The following is a 24,271-nucleotide window of genomic DNA, read 5'->3' as shown; positions in this document are numbered from 1 at the left end:
GTCCTAATCGATTACAGGTCGGTCGATTGTTGGAATAAATCGTTGATGGGTCCCTTTTTTTGTACCGTCTATCAGCAATATGTATCGCATTGAGGACGTCTACTGGAAGATTTAGGTCATGATTTACGCTTGGTAAAGAGGTTTGATCCATTTGATAAATGTTCAGATTGTTGAACATTCATGAAATAGGTGTTCCTCTTGATCCGTCTACCAGCCCTATGACGGACGTATCATGTGGACTGTCTGTATGATAGACACATATGCTCATCCGAAATCATGCCTAATGAGTTTGAGTCGGCCTGAGATGCGGACCTGCATGAACGAGAATCGAGCGAACCCCATTTGCGATCGATTCCCTCAATCTTTCGTCTTCTTCCGGTTCGGACTTAACTCTTGCTCGGAGTTTGGTCGTGCCCGATTTGTCGACTCCAAGTATGATTCTAGCGCGTGATGAAATGGGATTTTCGATCGTTCCGAAATTCGGGAATGCCGTCAAAGTATCGCGCGTAAAAATGCGGGAGTGCTGTTAAACTGTCGCGCGTTTTTATTTTTGCACGGTTTAAAATATTGCGCGATTTTACTTTTGTGCGGTTTAAACAAATTAAACAAAGTATATTGCGCGTGTAAAACAATAAATCCTGACAACCCTGACAATCTGAGAGGAGAACGAGGCCTAGGAGAGGCATTCTGCATCAGCGGAGCAACCCTAGGGTAAATATTATTTGTATATTAATTATTATAAATCACATATCTGAATTAATTTGGTTTATTTATTTTAATGATTTAAACAAGAGAAACTCAGAAATAAAGACTTTTACATAAATCTTATAAAAGTTTCTATTAAAAAAAAAATAGTTCTTTTTTTCATTTTTTATGTTATTCGATATTTATATATCTGCTTATTATTATACGAATCAAATATAAAATTTGATGAGTACATAATATTCTTGAATATTAATTAGTTTAAACGCTGCTATAATTTGGATTTTATATTTGTATGTTGCAGACAACGCAACTTCAATATCGACAACTTCGTTGTTGCGCATCAATGTCGGTGAGTGAGAAAAAACTTATTTTATTTTATTTCAAAGCAACGAATTTATTTATGTAGAGACTTGTAGATGTAGATTGATGGAGTTGAAGATTAGATTGTAGATAAATTCGTTGCTTTAACCCTTGGCGGTATAGCCGCGTGCATGGTGGTTTCTGGGTCAATTTTAAATCATAGAAAAATTTTTTTTTATTCTTTTACTATATTCTTAAGATAAAATTTTATATTAAGTTTTTAATTCATTATTTTTTAACTTTTATTACATATAATATATATAATGGAAAGAAAAAATATTTTTAATATACATGATATTTATTGCAATAATATGCAAGATGTACAATATATACATGAAATAATTTAAATATATTTCATATAAATATATGAGTTTTATGAAACAATTTTAAAGATACAGATTTTAATCCGCCCACTGAGGGTTTGTAGTTTATACACGGAACAAAAGAATATTCTTACTTTGACAAAATCTTTAGTTTCAAAATGTAAATCTTGAAATGAGATTATATTGCATTAAATAAAGAAAATTTGCTTAGATGAAGACATTTTATATAGTTCAAAAAAAATATATTCTTGTTATTTAAGAATAATTTTCTTGAATGGAGAGGAAAAAATGGATAGAAAATAACACATGTTCAAATAAAAAATTATCATTTTTTTAGAATTAAAATAATTATTTTATTCTTGAAATGACAATTGTAGTATTGAAATAAGATTATAATATTGTTGAAATTTAAGATTTTTCAATTCTTCTTAGAAGATTATAAATTGTTGCGTATATGTGAAACAATGAACGCGTTCATATGAGTATATAAGTTTTGACACTTACTTTTTTTTCTGTGTATGCATGATATTATATTTAACTATATTTTATATATGATTATTTGTATTTTATGACTGAACGACGTGTCTAAAAAATGATCATCGTACAGTCGTAATATCGATTCTAAACGATTCTAAACAAATAAAAGTCGTCTTATTTGCCGGCGATAATTATTAATGCCGGTAGCAGAAGAAGAATAGTCTTCTTCGATCCTTGGCTTGTAGAAATCGAGTTAAAATGGGAGCCAGGAGCAACAAAGGTAAGTCCAACTGGCCAGGAGCAATAAAGGTAGGTCGAATTGACGTGAAAAGTACATAGTCAATACTGGCCGAAATACGTGAAAGATATACCTGTCAATTCCCAAGAGATTAAGACTTCTTAGATCGCTTTATCACGAGTTTTTGCATAGCAAATAGAGTGAGGTTTACTAGATCTGTTAGGGCTATTAGGACATTAAAAAAGAAAAAGAAATAAAATTTAATAAAATAAAATGTAAAGTTATGAAATTAAATAAATAACATTAAATTCATTTTGAGGGAAAAAAATATAAATATGTAATATTTTTTAAGAAAATAAAAAATCAATTAAATACAAATTGTGCATAAAAAAGATAGAAAAATCAATTATAAAAAAATTATTAAGTAAAAATTAAATTTATATATATAATAAAATATAATTAAATAAATAAATTTAATTATGAAAAACGTAAAAAAATGTAACTTTATTGTATAAGATAAATTAAAGTTGCATTATATTATAACATTTTATTTATTGTGTATTATATTGTACAAGATTATATTATATTATATTATTAAGATTGTATCATATACGATATTGTATAAAATACATTTAAATCGCATGTATGTATAACATTGTGTTTATTATATTATGTATATAATATTATGCATTTAATATATATATATATATATATATATATATTAAGATATTATTAAGGGTTCATGTTCAGTCAGGAATTTTGAAAAAAAAATTTTGGGTTTTGACATTTTCTATAAGTATAACATCTGGAGAATATTCCCTGTAAGTTTCGAGTTAATCCGAATAAAATTGACGGAATTACAAACACTCAAAGTATGATCCGAGCTCGATCGTTAAAAGCAAGTATAGCGCAGCAATTGTACGCAGGGAAGAAGAATGCTTCGTCGGTAGCATCAAATTGATGTTTTAGAGGCTACAACTTCTTCCGAAAATTTATTATACGGCCCTGAAATGATTATATGTAAGTAAAATATGAATATTTTATTTAAGTGTAAGCCTGTTTTAAAACTTTAAACGTGTTTTTCTCAAAACCGCATTTTAAAAATCAGTGACCAAGATAGCTCGAAAACTACTGCATCAATTTGTTTCAAATTTTACAGGCTTATTTTAGATATAAAAGACTAGTCCTTGAACAAAGGATTTTTTTATGTATAGTTTTTTTTTAATTGACGAAAAACCAGCGATTTTTTCATCGAAAATCGGAAGTTCAACTTTAGATATCCCTATTTTGTCCCAAATCAATATTTCGAAAAACTGTTATTCGTTCAAGAACTAAATAATTTAATATATTAAATAAATCTTTGTGAATTTTTTATTTCGGATGATTCAGATCCGAGCAGCAATGGTCACCGTAAAACAAGTTTTTCAAAAGGACCTCCGAAAGAACTATTGTTATATCTTTTTTATTTATTAATATTTTTTAATAAAAAAATTATGTGAAATTTGTAAAAATATATACTCTCTTTAAATATAAAAACTTTTTTTGTTTAAGACTTACAGTTTTTTAGAAAAAAATACCCAAAAATCATATTTTTTTCGGCTTCCTGACTGAATATGACCCTTTTAAGATATTATAATATATGATATATTTAAGTCGAATTACATGTATAACATGGTATTTATTGCAAAATATATATGTATATAATATTAGATATTATTATATGTATATTATATGTATATATTGCATATTATATTATATACAACGTTTGTTTATTTATTATTCATATTATATTATATACATATAATATATTTATTGTATATCCTTTGTAAAAAAACCTGCTGCAAAATTACACAAAATTGAAAAGAACACGTGCAATAACACAAAATTCCATTGAAATTCTAGATTCTTTTAACTGAGAAAGAATAGATACGTTTAGTAATAATTCTTTTGGTCACGACAGACTATCAGTTACGTTTGATCTAAAAGTTTTTCTAATAAATTTTATATTGGACGCATTTTGGATATTTTCATAATAAATTAGTTTGTATTTTTCAAATTATATTTTCCATTAAATTTATGTTAAATTTGTATTAAATTTTGTGGAATATATTTGTAATATAATTAATATAATAATATAAGATCGCGTTGCGTTATATTTATAAACATCTCTTTTTCTGTTGGAAGATTTTGGTTTAAAAACGGACTGAAATATCTATATTGAATAAATTTGTTTTTTTTTCATAAAAAGTTTGTATTTTATTATGTTTTTCTCTGCTCTTATTATATTACTTAGCTCTTTAAACCTTTCTTTTTCTGTTTTTATTAATTTGGAGTTAAGAGTTCTATTAGTCTTTATTAATAAAAATATTTATAGAAATAAATTGCAAGAACCAAAAAAGAATCGTAACGGAAAATAATTTAACAATTTGATTATAGTATCATAAATTCAGAATTACAGTTTTGGTCCGACTAAAAAAATGATTACGAACTAAAAAACGATTAACAATTCTGGTTCCGTTTCGATCAGAGTCCCTCGTTTTAATGAAATAATACATTTATTCATTAAATTACTGAAATACCCTCTTTATTGCACGCAAAATCTTACTCGACGAATGAAAAATAAATTATTAAATTTATTATAAATATGTAAATTTATATTATATACATTATACATGTATATTTTAATATTTTGTATATGTATATATATATATATATATATATATATATATACATAAAATAATTTTTATATATGCTTCTAATACTACACATATCTATTATTATCTAAAAAATATATTAAAATGAAAAAAGATTTCGTATAACTGAAATAATATATATAATGTAATATATTAGTAAACTTATAATATTTTCGTGTACTTTCCAAATTCGAGTATAATTAAATATATGTATATTCTAAATAATTATATAATTATAATTATAATAATTTAATAATATTTATCAATTTTGTTATCGAGATATCGTCATCAGTTTTTTTCAGTCATATTGTATTTTATGATTATACGCATACAATTCATTCAAATCTAGAAACATTCTCAATTCAATATTTAGAGGACAATTTTTAATTATAAAGTTCGCATATCTGTACCATAAATATGAATCTTCTTTTATTATGTTACAAAAAAAATAATTGTTATTAATCTTTTAGTATTAAATGTTTTACAACATAACTCATCATTTTTACATTATTAATTTTTTCTTGTCGAGTCTAAAAATGTTAAAAATTAATATTAAAAATTACGCATTTGATTTTTATGAATGAATGAAGGGAAAGAGAGAGAAGATATATATAATTGAAAAATAAATCGTACACACATTAATCTTTTTCATAGATGTATTTTTTATTTCGAATATTATATCTGGCGAGTAATAATGATTACTTAAATAAAGTCATGTATTACGATGAGAGTGAAGCAAAACATCACTATGTACAATATAAATATTACATGATTCACTATGTTGCATTCTATCACGGAATGCAGTCTATACGTTGCATCTACACGCGAAAATCGTTTAGCGTACTAACTGCGAGATATCGTTAAAACTTTTACTTTCAACATTCCCTTCAACACTATATGGAAAAAGGCGCTCTGTTAAAAATTCAACATCTGAATTTACCAGTTAATCTAACATCAGCTTGTAGCAATATAGTGCTATATTTTTTACCTTACTCACATAAACACGCGCGGTATAACATAACGCTATGACGCGCATTCGGTAAATCGGTCTCGTGTGCGTTGTCAATTTTTGTAAGGCGAACATATATCTGAATATCAAGGACGATTAAACGCACACGGACACTGGTATAATATGTCTGTGTGTATTCACATGCAAGCAATATTTAGGAAAGTCATACAAAGTATATCGTCAAAAGAAACAGATTTTAATTAACATTTAATCACTTATGCGTAATGTCAGTTTATTAAAAAGGGTTTTCTTATTTTTAACGAATTTGCACTTTCTTTTAACCACTTAATCCGTTCAAAATTATTTTAATGAAGATATATATTATTTGATATATATCGTGATAATATATCGCTGAAAATTAATGAAATAAAAAGCTAAAAAGAAATAGATTATATATGAAGATTTCTAGTTCTTTAGCAAATAATGTAAAAATATAGCTGAGACACACACATACACATTATTTTTGATGATTAATGAGCATAAATTATTCGCTTACTAAGCAGCTCATATATATCTGAAATATTTTTATTATTACGTTCGGCAACTACTTCAAATCTATTCTCAATTAAAAAAAAAAAGCTTACGGAAGTTCTTACTGGAGAAACATGTTATAGGAAGATCTCTTTTATCCAATTATCTTATTAATAATCTATAGTGGAAAAAGTATCATATTATGCACGAGAAATCTGGAACACGTTGCTCGTCGAGAGATCTAACTAATTCACGTCGAATCTCTCGCCGTAATACATATCTAATATATGCATATGCGTCAATATATAGGCGAGTTGTAAGAAGCAGATGCAGCACAAACACAACACGATACTAAGAATATATACAATTATTGGAATATTTTCTTATAAATGACATGTTCTGTAAACAAAATTATGAGCTTACATTTTCATTGCACATTTAACATTAAATGAATTTACGTTTATGATCAGGACACACTCGCAAAATTATATAAATTAAATTATTTTTAACAGATTGTAAAAATGTTATTGCTTCTTGAATGCAAGTTCTGATATCAACATTTAAATATGTTTAAACAACAAAAATAATGCAGTTATAATTTTATTTTAAATATATTAAATATTTTATTTTAATTTAAATATTTTAATTTTATTTTAAATATTATCTTAATTTATCTTATATATATATATATATATATAAACAAAAACTTTAAAAAATTGAGAAGAAAAAAAGAAACTTATTAAACACCATATTTAACGTTAAATGTGCAATAAATATGTTTCAAATGTCTATTGAATGTTGGCAAACCTATTCCACTTTTGGATATTTCACGTACAATGAATGATTCGATATGCACTCATAAGTAACTGTAGCGTACACTGAGAATAATCGAAATAGTAGAATGGGAAATTATCGATCCGTTAAAACTTGCTACACCGTTTCGTTCATTTTTAAATCAGTGTTATGCTCCGTTGTATCTTCCATCGAATATCTATATGTTTCAACATCTTCCACGGTCTCTTCCACCTTAAGAGGATTTTTAACCACGTGCTCATTTTCGGTTTTACATACTTCATTCGATGTAGTTATATTATCGTTTGATTTGATTTCTTGCTTAAATGCTTGCTTTCTGGATTTAGTCTCCTTTATAGGATCTGTTCTTTCTCTTTCGTACATAAACGTTTTTCGTTTTCTTCGCATTGGCTTACACACCTTTTTGTACAGCACATTCATCTCTTTTACTCTGCTGGTCGGAATTGTCCAGTCCATTTCTTTAGCCGTTGTATCGGAATTTCGTGTCGGATCCATACTGCTTTCATGTTCTGGAATTTCCAATCCCAACTTTTTCATGACTGCGATCATTATTTCATCAACGTTGCCATTAATAATTAAGTCAGCCTTTTTATCCTGTAATCACAGTTTATTTTAGTTGTACTTTAACAAAAGCGTGCTTTATAAGTTTTTTATAAAAGTTGAGTATCATAATCTTACATGCTTTGTTGGTTGTAAGTTGCATATAACAAGACGGCCTCCGTATTTTTTCGTGTACAAAGGTAGATTACCGCTTGGAATAATTTGTAACGTTGTTCCCAAGCATATGCTTAAATCGGCAACGCTAAAAAAAGCGCGAGCTTCTAAATTATATGTAATATTGATAGATAATGATATTAAAAAAAAGTATTCGCCAGAATTTTTATTACAAAAATATTCCATAGATATTCATTCCTGAGATATTCCATAAAAGCCACATTAAAATCATGCTATATTTATAATTTATAATTTTTGATAATATATATCCATATAAAATAATAATAACAAAGTTTGTATACACATAATAATTTTAAGCATGTTTTATTTAATTATAAGCATATTTAAACTAGTTGTTAAATGTTGATGCAAAATATTATCGTTTACCTGGAATGTAAATCAGATAATGTCAAATCACTGTCTGGTAAATTATGCTCCCAATCGAGAATAGTATCGTGCATTCGGCCGCGGCACGGACGACCGCCTATCTGCTCTGATCTGCATACAGTATCTAAAGACTTTTTTCCCACACTTTTGGTTGCAAAATTACGAATAAATTGTCTGCGAAGTAATTTGAGAATTCTTTCAGTATTCTTATTATAATAAAACCGATATATTTTATTATTGTAATTAATCCGTCTTTCTATTATTTTATAATTACTAGCTTACACACATTTCTCCTACAAAATTAAGCAAGCATGCAATTACATATATATAATCTTTTTTTAATCATATATTTATATACAAACCTGCCACATTTATCACACTGTTCTGTAAACATATTTCCATGCAGTTCTGCTAAATATTGCCTTGATATTCCTGATCGAAGATGTAAACCATCAATATTCTGACTTATGATAAATTTTACTCTTTCTAAAAAAAAAAAAAATCTTGTACCAAACATATAAATACTGAATATAGAGAATTGTAAAACTCTTAAAACTTTTATAGCTCTCTTCGATGATCAACACTCACTGGCTTCTATCAATTTTTTCAATGCCATATGTGTCTTTGTAGGAATTGCTTCATCAAAGGAAATGTTCATCGAAGGCTTTAAACCTTTTTGTTCCAATGTCCACACACCATTTGTACCCCTAATATAAAAAAAGATTGTGCTCAAAATAGATCAACACAATATGTGTTTTATATTGCATTTTAATTATTAAATTTTTTCTTAATCTGTCCCTGAATTTATAAATAATTATTAAGTTTGGTTATTTACATCTCTCATATTTGAGTTTCAATATAAGAGCTACAAAATTATTTGCGGTTTAGAGAAACTCTAAAAATATATGTACATACATTTTAAAAATATATCGTGACAATGGTGCGAAGAGATTCTTTTTCATAAAAATACATTATTATAACCCAACAGTTTAGCATTGTTATGCTTTCATGTCATACTTGACTTTCATGCTGCAAGATTCTTCATGTATCACACCTGTTATACAAAGTGTCAAATGCTATCTTCAGTAGAAGAGGGGATGACACAAGTGAATTCAGATGGAAAGGGAGGGGGCAAGGGGCAGGAACTATCAAAAGTCAAATCTCAGAAAAAATCGGCAGACGATAGTCACCGAAAATCCGGGATACCCGCAGCGGTGCTGATACCGGCGCCGGTGTGCACCACGACGTGACGGGCGCCCTGTATCCATTCGGCCAGGAGGCCGCATTTCAGCCGAAGAGTCTCAACGCTGTCGTATCTCTGCAATCAAGGACAATAAGAGTAGAGAGGAAAAGAGAAATGAAAAAAAAAAAAAAAAAAAAAAAAAAAAAAAAAAAAAAAAAAATAAAGCATCACTCGAAGCATAAAATAAAGTCTCGCTCGATCGCGATGACAAATCAAACGTCGTACACGCGTCCTGTCAAAAAGAAAAAAAAAAAAAAGATTCGATCCCGCCGAGTATTTTCTTCTTTTTTTCTTCTCACCTCCTCCAGTCCCAACACTCCTTTGTTTTCGTACGGCGATAACCCGTCCGCGTAGCTGGATGACATTTTTGCGCGGCCACTCGTCGACGAGATCCCGATCGGATATTCTAGAAGACGCCTGGGGGACGCCACGAACGGATATCCGGGCCCGTCTTTTACGATCGCCGTGGATGGTGTAGCGGACGCGATTTTAGCCGCGTTCCGGCCGCGCTCCCATGTGTCAGAACGGATACGTAAACACAATATGAATCGAGCTAATGACCGCGTGCTGTTATGTTTATACGCTACGAATGACGATAAGTGATAGGAAACTCGAGACCCGCGGGGAACGCATTCTGTTTTATAGACTGCACTGCATGCAACGAAATGGCACTTGAACAGAAAGAAGATAATAAACCGCCCGGGGCATGCGCCTTGTGGTTCGCGCGTCCCGTAGGAGCGGCGGTCCGGGACACCATGGACGCTCGAGTTAGCCCGAGTTCCTCTCGCGTGTATTCAATTCATGCACGAGTCGCGCTTGGCGGGCCAAGCGTTTGGCGGGAATTTCGAAATCAGTCTCTGGTCGAAAATCAAATATTCTTCAACTGTGAAAAGGGATACATCGAGACTATTTTCTATCATTCCAATAAATTTTATCACATCTTAATAAATATATAAATAAATTTATTTTAATAAATTTTATTATATTTTAATAATTATATGTACATAGTTTAAGATTATTAAGTACGAATGAAAATTACGCTTATCTCGGAGATAAAAGTGATTATTGAATCTCACACAAGTGTCAATCGTTTGTTTTTTTTCTTAATTTAAAATTGAGCAATTATTACAGTTCAAAAAACACGATCACGTAATATATTTAAGTTTTCTTGAACACGCATAGTTTATTTGATTTTTATATATTTTAATTCATCGTTAATTCATTCAGAACGAGCAAAACACGTGCTCATTTAGTGTACAACGCATGGTCTACAATATGAAGAAATTAATTTCCCAGAAAAATATCGCGCGCGCAAGAATATATAATTTTAGTAAAATCAAGCGGACTTATCGGAGGAGCGTATTATATCGATAGATAAAAAATGATGGAGATTGCTAGAAGCTTCCGGAAAATGGCGATGGACTTGGGTGGCGTTTCGTGTCCATCGTTGTCATTCTTCCCCTTTCTCACGATTTCGCCGCCGGCTCTTTCGTCTCGTCGATTGCCGTCTATATATGTAGTCTATAGCGGACCTTTTGCCGCGCATGCCGGGTGTAGTGTGTAGTGACGTCTACTACGGTCGCGTCAACTCGAGTGGCACGGTCGCGACTAAGGAGGAACGCGCGCCGCACCGTGGAAGGAAGATGAGGGGTGTCAGGAAAAAAAAGAAAACGCACTTCTGAGTATGTAGTCCAGTCGAACGTGAGTGCGGCAGGTTTTTTCTTTTTTCTTTTCCGGCCGCTCTTGCATACGTAAATACGGACGCGTATACATGCGTATTCGCATACATATACATATACATATACGCATATACACACGTGCATGCATGAACGATGACAGGATACCGCGTGGTTTTTTTTCCTCGCGTTCGATGTGCGTGCACAACCGGGTGATTCCGCAAGAAAATACTCCCTCTTTTTCTCTCTCTCTCTCCCCCCCCCCTCCATCCCTCCTTCTCAGTCGCCGTCTCTCTCTTTCTCACGTTCGCTTTCTCTCCCACTCTCCCTCTCTCACTCCGATCCCGACTTACACCCTCTCTGGTGTATAACCTCAAACTGTCGGCGAGCTCGTGTCGCGTCGCTCGAAGAGCGACGAGTGTGTTTTCCGCGGTTAAACCGGGACGGTTCCGAATGTGCGTGGCGCGGTTTCTGCAGTCGCAGCGGGTGTTAGCGAGCTCTCGGAGTTTCTCACCACATGCGACTTGTAAGTACCGCACTTAATCGGCTTTTCTCTAAATTACCGCATATGGTGTAACGCGGTCATACCGCGTCTATAATTTTTTCCCCATCCGACGCGTCCTAGATTGCCGGACGCGCGAAAATTGTCGAGATTCGTTCGCGTAGACGTCGAGAAAATCGAGAGAAATTTCATCGAGAATACTTGCGCTTTCCTCTGTCGTGTCTCCGTTTTTTCTTTTCTTTTCTTTTCTTTTTTTTTTTGGAGGATCATGGGAATTTGGAGACTGCATTTTCGCGAAGCGACATCTCTTTTCGTGTGCGTTTTTCTTTGAATGCACTCATACTCTAAGGCATGTATGCAGAGTATTCAAATGAAACGTAAAAAATTACAGACGCTCCTGTTTCGAAATTGGGGCGGAGATTCGCTTCGAGCAAACTCAAAAACAATTTTGTTTCGGGCGAAAGCCGATCTGGGTGTTTCCGGCAGGAAACTTTTGACTAATATAAAAATGTTTATTTTTTTTTTTCGATTAAACGAAAATTCTGTTTGTTATTTTAAAGTTTTGTTTTTCTTTTTTATCATTTTGCTTCGATAAAAAATTGAGATCAATATACGATAAAACTCCAATTATTTAATCAACTTATCATTTATCTGGAGTATTTTGTTAATATGATATAATATTATTATCTTTTCGTTTTAATTGATAGATGAAGAAAAAGATAAGATTAGAAATAACGAATTATATTTGAAATTCAAAGTTTCATTATGTGCGTAACGGCACATCTGTCAGTTTAATTAATTGTCGATTAAGTTTATCAGAGTTGAACTAATTAAAATTCTATTCACAAAATAAGAAATCTTAATTAACCCTCACTCTATTCTACTGTTTTTATTTACCTTTTAACCGTGGTTAAACGTATTTTTGATAAGTTTATTAATAGGTGAAAGTTTTAAGAAGTCTGAAAAATTTGTATACCTTCGTTGATTCTTCTAAATACTAGAATAATATAAATATAAAAAATATGCTTAAATATATTGTTCTACGATTATTCGTTTTTGAGGAATTGACGCTGTTAGAAAAATCACGGAAATAACCCATCAGTATAGAATAAGGGTTTATTTCTATTAATATTCTAACAAATATTTATATCTCATTATTCAGTATTATTAAAAAGCACTTATGCTTTCTTTTCTTTTTTTTAGTACATCTACAAATATGATAACATAAAAATATCTCCATTTCAATTTTGTTTCAAGAATGTTATTTCATATATATATATATATATATATATATATATATATATATATATATATTGTTTTAACTGGGAATTTTATACATACATTTTATAAATATGCATGTATAAAACTCAAATATATAAAATACTCAGATCGATTTTCAATCGAAAAAAAAAATTTTTTTTTTTTTTAGTAAATATGGAACATAGAAATTTAAAAAGTTTTAGTTTTTTTTTCTTGCAGTTGAAATTTGTTGCATTGATGAAAGCAATTTTCTCACTGAATAAATAAAAGAATTAAGAATCGGTATCTATGTTTGGTGCTAAAATGTCGCGCTAAATAGAAACAAGAAAGAGGGACCTTGTGTGCCTAATGAGAAAATGCATAACGCAACATCGTTTTACGCCGATACCTGTGTGTTACGCAAGGTCAGAAGCTAATGTTTTGCGTAAATTGCGAGATAGTTATTGAAGAAGGTAGTTATTAGATAACTCGAGGATCGATAATAGTACACGCCCGGCATCCTGAATTGTTCGACCAAGAATTGTTTCCGAAACGTTGAATATATACACGCTCATCTAGTTACGGCACTAGCTTTTTTACCCTTTTCGCTCGAGATGTCATAACAAACAAGCACACAGAAAGTTTATTTTATATATAGTGTCGCACAGAGAAATCCGCACAAATGTTGTTCCCGGAACACGCATTCTAATAAATTTAACGTCAGCTTTTCGCGCGCTTCTTGGGAAAGCAATCTTACTAAAATAATTATATTAATGTATATATATATATATATATATATATATATATATATATATATATATATATACAAATATATATTATATATATTATATATACAAATATAAATATTGAAATATTTAATCACATTATTTTTTCGAGAATTAAACGCAGCGCATATTTAAGGATTGCAATATTTTGCAAACGCTTTGTTATTTTCATAACAATCTTATTTTAATTTTAATAAGACACGTTTTTCTACTCAGCAATTGCGTGCGATGATAAAATTCTTTTCCTCGGAATACGATTAATAAGAAATTAGAAAGTAAAATTTACTACATTACAACATTAAGGTTGGGTTGCTCTTGGTTTATCTTGAAAATATTTCGTTATTAATAATATTTCAAAAAATTAATAAAAAGTAAAATATAATTTTTGATTGTACAATATTTTTTCACAATATATTGAATTTGTACATTGAATAAAAATGGAATAAAATATGAAAACAAATTTTGAATCGCGTTTGTAAATAACCATAATAGTAATCATAATTTCATAAAATAAAGAATTTTGGAATTCAATTTAAAAGGCACGTTAAGGAAAAATTAAATCATCCGTTCAATCCTTTTCATGTGTCAACTGACTCGTCAGAGGAAGAATGTTTTCGATGGACTTTTGTAATGCACGACATGAAAACTTTGAGAAAACCGATGAATAAATCATGGATACGGTCAGACGATTCTTGTTCCAAGCTCTCTTTCCTATCAAAAATTTAATTTTTCAAAGATCGTCGTCATGCGAAAATTCCATTTAATTTTGCGTGTTCTAAATAACTGTCTTTTGAAGGGTACGCTTTTACTGTACCTTGTTGTAAATGTGCTGAAAGCCTTTTACATGTAACACAAAATGAAATATTGACGGGAGTGTTCTTGCGTGATATTGAGGCTTTTGTTACACGACTGGTCGAAGAATAAATCATTTCAATTATTTTGGTACAGGTAGATAATAACTATCCGTCAGTGTGTTTTGATCAATGTTTGTTCATATGGAAAAAAATTAAAAAGAAAAAAATATGATATATTCTTCGACAATTATATTAATTAATATATTCTGTTGAGATAAATAAAATATTTTATTAAAGAGCGCGCTTGTTTAAAAACTTCTTTTTGGCAATTTTGATTATCCTAAATTGTGCAATTTTCTGTCAATTAGCATACAGATATTTTTGTCAGTGATTTACGTCTTGTTCTTATACATGCTATACGTTTCTTCAAGGTCTTCTTTATTTATGGTACAGTCAAGGACGTATTTATATAGAAACTAATAAAATTTATCGTCAGGTCTTTAATTGCTCGCAAAAGCACCCGCGACATTATTTCATTTAGAAATAAGTAATTATCAATAGTTACATAATTATCATTTAAAAATAATTGTCTCTCAACGCTCTCATACGTATAAAGTATAAAATGTACAAGAAGTGCGTTCCGCGGCGTCTCTCTTGAAACGACAAAGTTACATAATTCAAAATTTTTTTGGTCGTATACCTATATTTTTTCTTCTTATTTGATACTTTATCAAAACGAATAATATTCCTCCGGAAAAACAAACAAAATTTATTCGCATAAATACGCATTTTTATACCGAGGAGAAGTTGTTTTTTTTTTTTTTTTTTTTTTTTTCTTTTTTCATAACTTGAGTAGGATACTCCTTTCCGGATACTTTCTTCCATAGTCGTCCCTGACAGGCGCCGGTCTGGTGCCACGTTGTTTGGCGACGTGTGTTGGACCTAAGAGATGAAGGATGTGCGTCATCACCCAGTTTCAGTCGTTGAGAGTGTGGCAAACTCGTCGTTAGTCGATTTCTTTTTTTTTTTTCTCGCGCGTGCGTGGAACATCCCGTAACAATTCTTCTCGACTCGACGTAGCGTACTACTGATGAGGGTCGGCAACCTAAGTACGCGTCTTAAAGGGTGCCGCGAATGATCGCACATCGTCGATTCGGTCTTTACACGCACAATTTACGCGCAAATGCTTCTCTGCTCCCTCTTTAGTCTTCGTGGATGTTACATTCAGCTCAAGCATATACAATAAAAAATAGAGGTAAAACTATTTGCAATATGTATTTTATATGTATTTGCGCTGCGTTTAACAATTCTCGAAAAAATAACATGTGCATTGCAAACCGTAAATGCAAAGTAATAATGTATAAAATAAATTTAAAAAACAAGTTTTCCGGAGGTTTAGTTTAGAAAACTCATTAGTGCCATTTATTCATTATATGTTGTTGCAAAATCTTTTAATCCTTTCAATATTTGTTTTTTATTGTTTAAGGTAACATCGATTTAGTGCAAGTTAATTTTTTTTTTTTATGTGTTGCTTACGGTCAAAAATTTTGATTTTTTTATTCTGATCTCTCCAGAATACGTAACCAGAGAAAATAAAATAAAGTCACATAAAAACAAGATATTTTTCATCGAAAAAAATATTTGTTAAAATAGTTTGGATACAAAATAATATTTTCGGACGCTAATCACATAGCGATTTCATTATCTGAAGCTAAGAGTTAATATACAGTTTAGAAGATATAAAAAAAGTTGTTTTATTTTTATGAATTATTTTTACGATTTTTACACTCGCGAACTTTTATAGAATATTGTTTTACATTCATTTTTTGCGATGATATTTCATAACAATCCTTCAGTTCGATTTTCAAGTGTTAATATTGGTCTAACATGCGTCAGTACATGATGAACTCTCGGATCGATAATGTCAACCTCGGGAACCAATGATTCAAGGATCAAAGCAATCGACCACTGTATGCACAGCATTCCGTGTACTATGACGATGCGAATAGCTGTATTACTGTAAAATCCTTTGGCGATTTTGATACTATACACTCGATTCTCAATTCGTGATTAAATTTTAAACCTACGAAAATTGCAACGGCACTTGATCACGACACATGTGTATTCACACAATTGTAATGATAGGGCACGAAAATTAGCACTTGTTTCTTCAATTATTTTGCATTGAAACATTTGAATTACTAGACTACGCGAAAGATTATCGTCTTCTATAAAATATTAAAGAACAAACTGATTTTACTGATTCGTGAATAACGTAACGTAATTTTCAATTAATTAAAGATATTGCTTAATTATTTCCTGATTAATTTTGTACATAATATCGAAGCAGGAAGACGAAATCATTTCAAAATCACGTTATTACGGTTATGGTTGATTACGAATGTGATATTTTTATAATTCAGTACTTTCTGAATATAAATCATTAGTAATGAAGATTTTTGTGAAAATTGGATCGTGAACAAAATATGTCAAAGAAATTGACGTATAAGTTTTATTATGTAAATATAAAATAAATCTACATCAAATTTAGTTTTTGTTATCGTTTTATCGTTCTCTTTATCGAAGTAAACAGAATCATTACATAATAAAAAAATGAGATCATCTTTGGACAGACATTTAATTTGCTTCATCGTATTTAATATACACTGACAAAAATTTACTTAATTTACAAAAACATTTAGTTCAATACGTTTAAACAAGTATTTATTTAAATTAAGTAAAAATATATTTGAATTAGTAAAATATATTGTCTATTTTACTATTCAGTAATATATTTTATTGATTCAAATATGTTTTTGCTTAATTTAAATAAATACTTATTTCAATGTATTAAACTAAATATTTTTTTAGATTAAATAAATTTTTTTTCAGTGTACACATTTGTCATATTTTGAAGAGATATAATCAAATTTTTATTCCTTGTATATTCTAAAAAAGAGATCACACTAATCTTGCAATAAAAAAATAACTATAAAAATATCTATGCTTTATCATAAGCGCGAGAAAATAATTATCTATAATATTATATCTTAATATTATGTTTTCATTGTAGTCTACGTTGTACAACGCGATATCATTAAACACAAGGTTCTTCTCATGTATTCCTTATTCGAGGCTGAGAATCTTGTTTAATAAATATAAGAATGCAGCAAACGCAGGTATTGACCGATATTATCTACGTATCTCGGATGTTAATATTTTACATACATTCCGTCTTGTTATTTCATTTTAACTTTGCATATGTGAGATGGAGCGTGTTAGAAACTTTAGAATACATTTTAATATAATTTTAGTATAATTTATTGATTGTTACACAAATGACGTGCGTTTATTAATTTGAGACTGATGTATTAATAAGTGAAGACCGGCTTCGATCGTTAAACTTTAAAAACTAAATCCATTATTTTTTTAAAAACACATCACTAATGTTATAGATATCAGTCTACAGCCAATATTAAAGAACGAATTCATTACATGCTAACCAACCGTCGCTATTCGTTCGTGAACTTCTCGTGACCTTGACGTATGACTTAAAAATATATAGCACAAGTTGTTCGCCCCCTCCCTCCCCTCCCATCTTGCGTTCTTGGTAATTATAGTGGTAACATGAAGCACGTTACGTCTTGTCACAACTCACAGCCGTGTGCTTATCGTCAAGCTGTTATGAAAATAATTAACAAATTATGATTTCTCAACTAATATAATATATTCCTGTGATTCTCTGCGTTAATTTTTGAAGTATTAAATGTATTTAAAGCCACTTTACATGTCATCAAAGTGTATATCTTTTTTTTCTTTTGAAAAATAAGAAAAAACCAACAAATGATCAACAAGGCTGTATAAAAATAAATATACATAATTTCTTTCGTGTAGTCGAATAAAATAATAAATTTTTGATGTGATATAATAACTATCTATCCTTATTTTAAATTTCAGATAATAATGTTATCTTGAATTCTCTAGATAATGTTGTCATTTCTCGATAGTATTATCGGCTTAAAATGAGTGGCAGAATATTTCTATCTATATTTACATTAGACAAATCACAAGAGCTAACAGAAAATCCGTAACTGAGATTTATCGTCTATTTGCGCATAGAATTAGTTTTCTGTAGTAAATTCAGATACTGCCATGTCGAGTGTGTTAAAAAGAAAGATATTTTTATTGGTTTTCGTATTGGAATTATCTGTATAATTTTAAGAATATCGTACAAGAATTTCTTTGTAGTTCTTTTTGAATAATAGATTTTACAATTTAATTATTAAGCTTCATTTAACTTGCATGTAATTTAGAAATATATCAGTGATGAAAAGTATATCAGTTTTGTCGGACAAATCGAGATTTTTTTGTGCTTCTTTTAAACAATATAGAGGTTTCATGTATTATATTAGTGTACACTACAGTATTTATGCGATGGAGTTTTAATTTTAAGCTTGTGTTGCATATGCGGCAGCTATCAAGCAATATTATCGCTAAAATGTTTTTAGATCTTACACATAAATATTGTAACTTTTATAAGCAATTGGAATTTTTGACTCACGTAATATAGGAGATGCAATGAGTTATGCGACCAAACTAGCATAGCTTAGCTATTATTCAGTTAAACAAGCTTATCAATACAACGATTTATAACGACAATTCTCGATATAAATCGTTGTATTGATAAGCTTGTTTAACTGAATAAAAGCTAAGTTATGCCAGTTTGGTCGCATAACTCATTGCATCTCTTGAATTACTTCATCGCTGGCGATATCATCCAAAAAATTCTAATTTATTTTATCACGTATAATAATTTTACGAAATATTTTATTATTCGAGAGTGAAAAATAGTAAAAATATTTTATTATCACAGACAGAAAGTAGATTTTCTCTCTATAGTTTCTTAATTAATTTTAATTCTCTTGTGAAATTAAATGTAATTGAAATGTAATGATCATAAAAGCTTTGGTTTTATTTCGTTTTATTGTCATTTATTTTTACCATTTATTTTTACTGTGGTATTTAATAAGTCTTACAAGCGTATCTACAATTGTCATATCGTTATCTGCCGTAAGTAGTGTGTAAATAGTGATTAGATGTATCCAATTGTCTATGAGCGCTGGTATTACGCGTTCTATGTAATCACAGCTTTTGATCGTTAGCTTTGCTCCTTTAGTAGCGATAAGAAAATGCCTCTCAAAGTTTTTTTTTTTTATATTGCAATGGAATTTTTTTATTGGATGGAATCGTCGAGATAGAATCATTTTCAATCTAGAATTTTATCTCGATGTCAATAGCTTGTCATATGTTATATCTGGTACGCGCGGTTGGCCTGTCATTGATTCGTGTGGGAAATTTCTTACAAACGGCATCGCTTAATACTTTCAACTTCTTACTTCGCTTGAGTTACGAGCGAGCAAGATTATTATTGTTTATAAAACTTTCAAAACTTACTTTCTCCTTGAACACGCGAGAAATTAATATACGCAACATATTTCCTCGTGTTACTTGTTGTAAAAAATTTTTTAATTGAACTCTTTCTTTTTTCGATGCTTGATATTTGTTATCGGCTTGAATCATGAATAAATAAATTATAAATGTATACATAATTTAAAATAATATGTAGTTTAATATAATATGTATTGTATAAATAAATATAGTTTGTATTTGCAACTTTATTTCATTTATGATTCAAATCGATAAAAAATATGAGGCATCGAAGAAAGGAAGTGTTAATTAAAAAATTGTGTGTATAACTCTAATTTGTAATCAGTATTTTTTTAATACATCATGATATATGTACATATAACATTATACGGCATGAGTGGATAAAAACACAATTTTTTTAATCTAGAATCAATGAGCATGTGAACTTATACGCGTGACTCATGGGCAGGCAGATCATTTAAACATAGCTTACAATTTACCAGATTTATAAAGTGCTGCATACAATAAAAAGCTGTTTATCACTCGCTTCTTCATAATTTTTTCCGACTATAGTTTTTTATCACAAGTTTTGAAATATTGCATATAAATATTTACAGCTGTTTTACAAAATCAACTTTCTTTCATACCTATATAAGATATAAATTCGTAAAATTATTATTTATACGTAATATAAAATGCATCTTATAAGATTAACGTAGTCTAATAAAATGAATAATAAAAAAATAATTAATACGGGCAAGATCGTAATAATCAAATGCGAATTTTGAAATCCGCGACTAATCGAGTTTGTCGTCTATTTTTTTCAGCAAGAATCCGACGTGTATGATGAAAGGGGCTTATTAGTATGCTGGATAAGCGACGGCTCCATGCCTCCGGTACGTCGCCATGCACCCTCATCTTCGTGGTCGTTCTGGCACTAACTGGATGCTTCTCGTTCTGGATTCACATCGATGGTTCAGGATCACCGATCCCTTACTTCAGCGGCGGTGCGGCCGCGCCAGGATATATCCTTATATTTCCCGGAAACGTCACGCCCTCCGCGCAGCCCTACTCGATAAACGAACTTCCGTCCGATGATAAATCCACGCTGATCAATATCACGGACTTCAGATTCACCATGAACCACAATCCCTGCAATCGCACGCAACCGTTGCTGCTAATGTTGGTTCACTCGGCGCCGGGGAATTTCCCAAAGAGGCACGTCGTGCGAGAGACTTGGGGTCAACAAGCGCCAGACGTGACTTTATTGTTTCTCGTAGGATACTCGGAGGAGTATCAATCCAGACTCGAAGAGGAGAACAAGAAATATCAAGACTTAATACAGGGAAACTTTCTTGATGCCTATAGAAACATGACCTATAAGCACGTTATGGGATTAAAGTGGGCTACTTATTACTGTCCAAGTAAGATGATATTCAAGTTTCATATCCTTATTTTAATTATATTTTTATTTAATTTGTCACACGTTAACGTGTCTCACTAATATTTGATATAGACATCAGATATTTATCGATTATCTCAAATTTGTGTATCAGAATTTATAAAATAACAATAATCGAGATAATTGTCGATTTGTTTACACACTATCTTATCTTGCTCTTAAAAAAATACCCAATTCTTTAAATATAACATCATGTTCCTCTAATCTTCATTCATACGTAGATAATAGATCATCGATTATTTTAATGTATACAATATGTTTACGAAAATATTATACATAACTTTGACATTGTTTTAGGTGCCAAATATGTACTTAAATTAGACGATGACGTTTTTGTTCATTTACCGGCCATGCTCGACTTTCTAACACGTGGCCTCTCGCCGTGGGGTGCAAGACGTCTGATTCTCTGTGATCTTCTGGCAGCTTCCACAGTGAAGAGATCCTGGCGCTCAAAGTGGCGCGTCTCTCCTCAGGAGTATCCCGGTAGACTTTATCCCGCGTATTGTGCCGGATGGGCGATCTTATACTCTCCCGATAGTGTATTTATACTGTATCGCGAAGCCCAGAAAGAGCCGTATTTCTGGATTGACGACGTGCACATTACCGGGACACTGGCTAGGAAAGTAAATTTAACGCAAACCTCATTACACTCTTGGGTGCTTACGACCAAGAGCATGCGGGACCTGTTGTCGAACCCGAGTGCTCGACGAGATTTTCTGTTCGGGCCTCCGGATTTAACGGAGAGCGGAATACGAGCCTTACATAGTCTGGTTACTAAACCACGGCCTAGCAGCGAAAGCCTATTGAATTAAACACGTCTAATAGAACAATTTCGGTTATATTTCGGTATAACGTGAGGAAGGGAGCAGAGAAAAAAAGTACGAACAATGAATGTTCTTATACTTTCCGCGTATCTTAATTCTATATACATACGTATATCTGTACAATAGTCCAATGTAAGTGTTCGATTATTTGCACAAACGCCATATTATTATGCATAATGCATATGCAATAGTGCGTTACATATATATGCATATATGTGTAACATATTGTTACACGATATGTAATATTATATGTGATGTGTAACAAGATATTACGGAACTTACAATTGTCTTGTTTAAGCAAGGATTGAAACCGGTATAATTTTCTATTGAATTTAGTTTCTCGTACTAAAGTGCAACGCTACACCAATTGTCGCATTTCCATTGTCACGAATAACATAGGGATCAAACTTTGCTAATTTATGGAGAATTGGAGTTTAAATTCAGTTGAATAAAATACTGATTTCAATCCCTATACTCAATTATATCAGAACAATACTCAGAGATGAAGAAAATATTTTCATCAAGTATCTTATTTGAAGATCTTGGTTTTTTCTTCTTCTATTATTCTACATTGTATTTGTAATCAGGGCTTGTAAATGAACATTGTTTCACGTTAAAACTAATTTTTAAAATATTAACGTTTTCGATTTTATATACTTTAGATTTTTTAATCACTTAAATTATTATCACATAATAGTATCTAATAATTGGTACAAATGCAATTGATACTTTGCAATTGATTTTTCACGTATAGATTATATTATAGTTTATTTCTGGCCACTATATAGGACGTACGCACATATTCACGCACATATTCACGCACATACATATAGATCTCTATATTAAACAATAGGAAGAATTGACAAAAATGTTTCTCATTAATAATTAAACATTAATGAAATTATTTTTAGAATCAATTTGACTTTTTTTTTTGCTAAATCTATCACGCAAAATTAAATATAGAAGATTCCACGATTATATTGTATATAGAAGTGAAAATTGATTAAATTTGAACCAATTTATGAGCCCTGATTATTACGTGTGTTGAATTAAATTAAATCTCATATAAGAAATCTCAAGAATATTTTAATTTGAAAAAAAAAAATAAAACCACCTATTTTTTTATTTATATTTACAAAAATGCCAACACAATATAGAGGGAGAATAATATTAGTATATTTAGAATTTTATGTATTTCATGGTGGAAGACATTCTCCTCTCGCAGTGATAGAAATTTGCAAGAGACGAGTGTTATACTTTATTGTAAATTTATTAATCGGCAACAAGAATGGAGGAGTTCGTACGTGGAGCCACACTTGTAAATGTATTTAAATGTAATGTAATTAATGAGCAAATTTAAAGATATTACATTGTTATGCAATTAACGAATCGAATTAATATTGTTATGTAGCAACAAGTACAACCCCAAAACAAGGGTCCACTCGCAATTAGATACAGAGATCGCAGATACCTGTCTGTTTTTGAATGTCTATAAATTTTTTATGCGAATCTCTTTTTTTTCTCAGTTTCTTCTGTTCACGATTATATTCAGTACTATGAAAAGTACGTGCCTGCAAATTGTAACGTATCAAGAAATGTTAAATTAAATTTTTTAGTTTTTAGTTATGTTTAGTGATTTCTGTAGGATATCGATGATCGATGTGACAACTGTATTATTTTACATTGTATTGTCTCTCTTTTGATCTGAAAATACAACGAATGTGTCTATGGAATAAAACACGCAGAATTCCACTCGCCAGCACGCTATATTCGGAGTCGAATTTTTTCTTGTGATATAACGGAGAGAGAGATGACTCCGAGCTCTACCGTCATCTCAAGTATTTGCAAGTTCCGAAACTAGGCAGTATATTCATATCTCACACTATAGGATAAAAATGGTCGATGGTTATATTAATTATTAAAGGATCTCATGCATTATATTCCTCTCGACGTGGATATTCTCAGACGTTTTTTACCAATGTATCGAGTTTTTCCTCATACACTATCTTATATATTGTTTTCGGAAAGAGGATGGCTCTTTATCGCGATAATGTGAAATCGCATAGTATAATTCTTGTGATGGAATAAATACTTATAATTTCAATAAATAATGGATTATTTAAAATATA

General features: G+C 30.6%; 2 protein-coding genes across 9 annotated transcripts; one reads left to right on the top strand and one right to left on the bottom strand.

The window, feature by feature from the left end:
* Positions 1-214: 214 nt before the first annotated feature.
* Positions 215-24,271, top strand: LOC140664048 (beta-1,3-galactosyltransferase 5). 7 transcript variants are annotated; one of them, XM_072888763.1, is made up of 4 exons: positions 215-711; positions 1,007-1,054; positions 20,684-21,280; positions 21,616-24,271. In XM_072888763.1, exons 3-4 carry the CDS (start codon positions 20,722-20,724, stop codon positions 22,128-22,130), a joined length of 1,074 nt encoding a protein of 357 aa, XP_072744864.1. In that variant the 5' UTR covers positions 215-711; positions 1,007-1,054; positions 20,684-20,721; the 3' UTR covers positions 22,131-24,271. The 7 variants fall into 7 exon arrangements, with proteins under 7 accessions (XP_072744864.1, XP_072744869.1, XP_072744865.1 ...); XM_072888768.1 differs by lacking the exons at positions 215-711; positions 1,007-1,054 and adding an exon at positions 10,891-11,115 and having other exon boundaries at positions 20,688-21,280; XM_072888764.1 differs by lacking the exons at positions 215-711; positions 1,007-1,054 and adding an exon at positions 10,891-11,134.
* On the bottom strand, positions 5,441-10,203 carry Sirt6 (sirtuin 6). 2 transcript variants are annotated; one of them, XM_072888759.1, is made up of 7 exons: positions 9,733-10,203; positions 9,381-9,508; positions 8,779-8,897; positions 8,553-8,676; positions 8,191-8,364; positions 7,768-7,891; positions 5,441-7,683 (listed from the first exon to the last, which is right to left on the bottom strand). In XM_072888759.1, the coding sequence occupies exons 1-7, from the start codon at positions 9,796-9,798 to the stop codon at positions 7,207-7,209; spliced, it is 1,212 nt and encodes a 403-aa protein (XP_072744860.1). In that variant the 5' UTR covers positions 9,799-10,203; the 3' UTR covers positions 5,441-7,206. The 2 variants fall into 2 exon arrangements, with proteins under 2 accessions (XP_072744860.1, XP_072744861.1); XM_072888760.1 differs by having other exon boundaries at positions 9,106-9,508; positions 9,733-9,752.

Source organism: Anoplolepis gracilipes, chromosome 3 (genome assembly GCF_047496725.1).
Source record: "Anoplolepis gracilipes chromosome 3, ASM4749672v1, whole genome shotgun sequence".
Lineage (NCBI taxonomy): Eukaryota > Metazoa > Arthropoda > Insecta > Hymenoptera > Formicidae > Anoplolepis > Anoplolepis gracilipes.
The sequence above is the reverse complement of the archived record's forward strand: the minus strand, read 5'-3'. Positions and strand labels throughout refer to the sequence as shown.

What these genes read in the sequence shown, in the direction of transcription:
- Sirt6 (XM_072888759.1), bottom strand. Translation starts at nt 9,798, where the DNA reads ATGTCATCCAGCTACGCGGACGGGTTATCGCCGTACGAAAACAAAGGA. An exon ending in GAAAAAATTGATAGAAGCCA is followed by an intron (nt 8,677 to 8,778) that starts GTGAGTGTTGAT and finishes TTTTTTTTTTAG; the next exon opens with AAAGAGTAAAATTTATCATA. An exon ending in CAGTGTGATAAATGTGGCAG is followed by an intron (nt 8,365 to 8,552) that starts GTTTGTATATAA and finishes ATTACTTCGCAG; the next exon opens with ACAATTTATTCGTAATTTTG.
- LOC140664048 (XM_072888763.1), top strand. Translation starts at nt 20,722, where the DNA reads ATGCTGGATAAGCGACGGCTCCATGCCTCCGGTACGTCGCCATGCACC. An exon ending in GGCTACTTATTACTGTCCAA is followed by an intron (nt 21,281 to 21,615) that starts GTAAGATGATAT and finishes ACATTGTTTTAG; the next exon opens with GTGCCAAATATGTACTTAAA.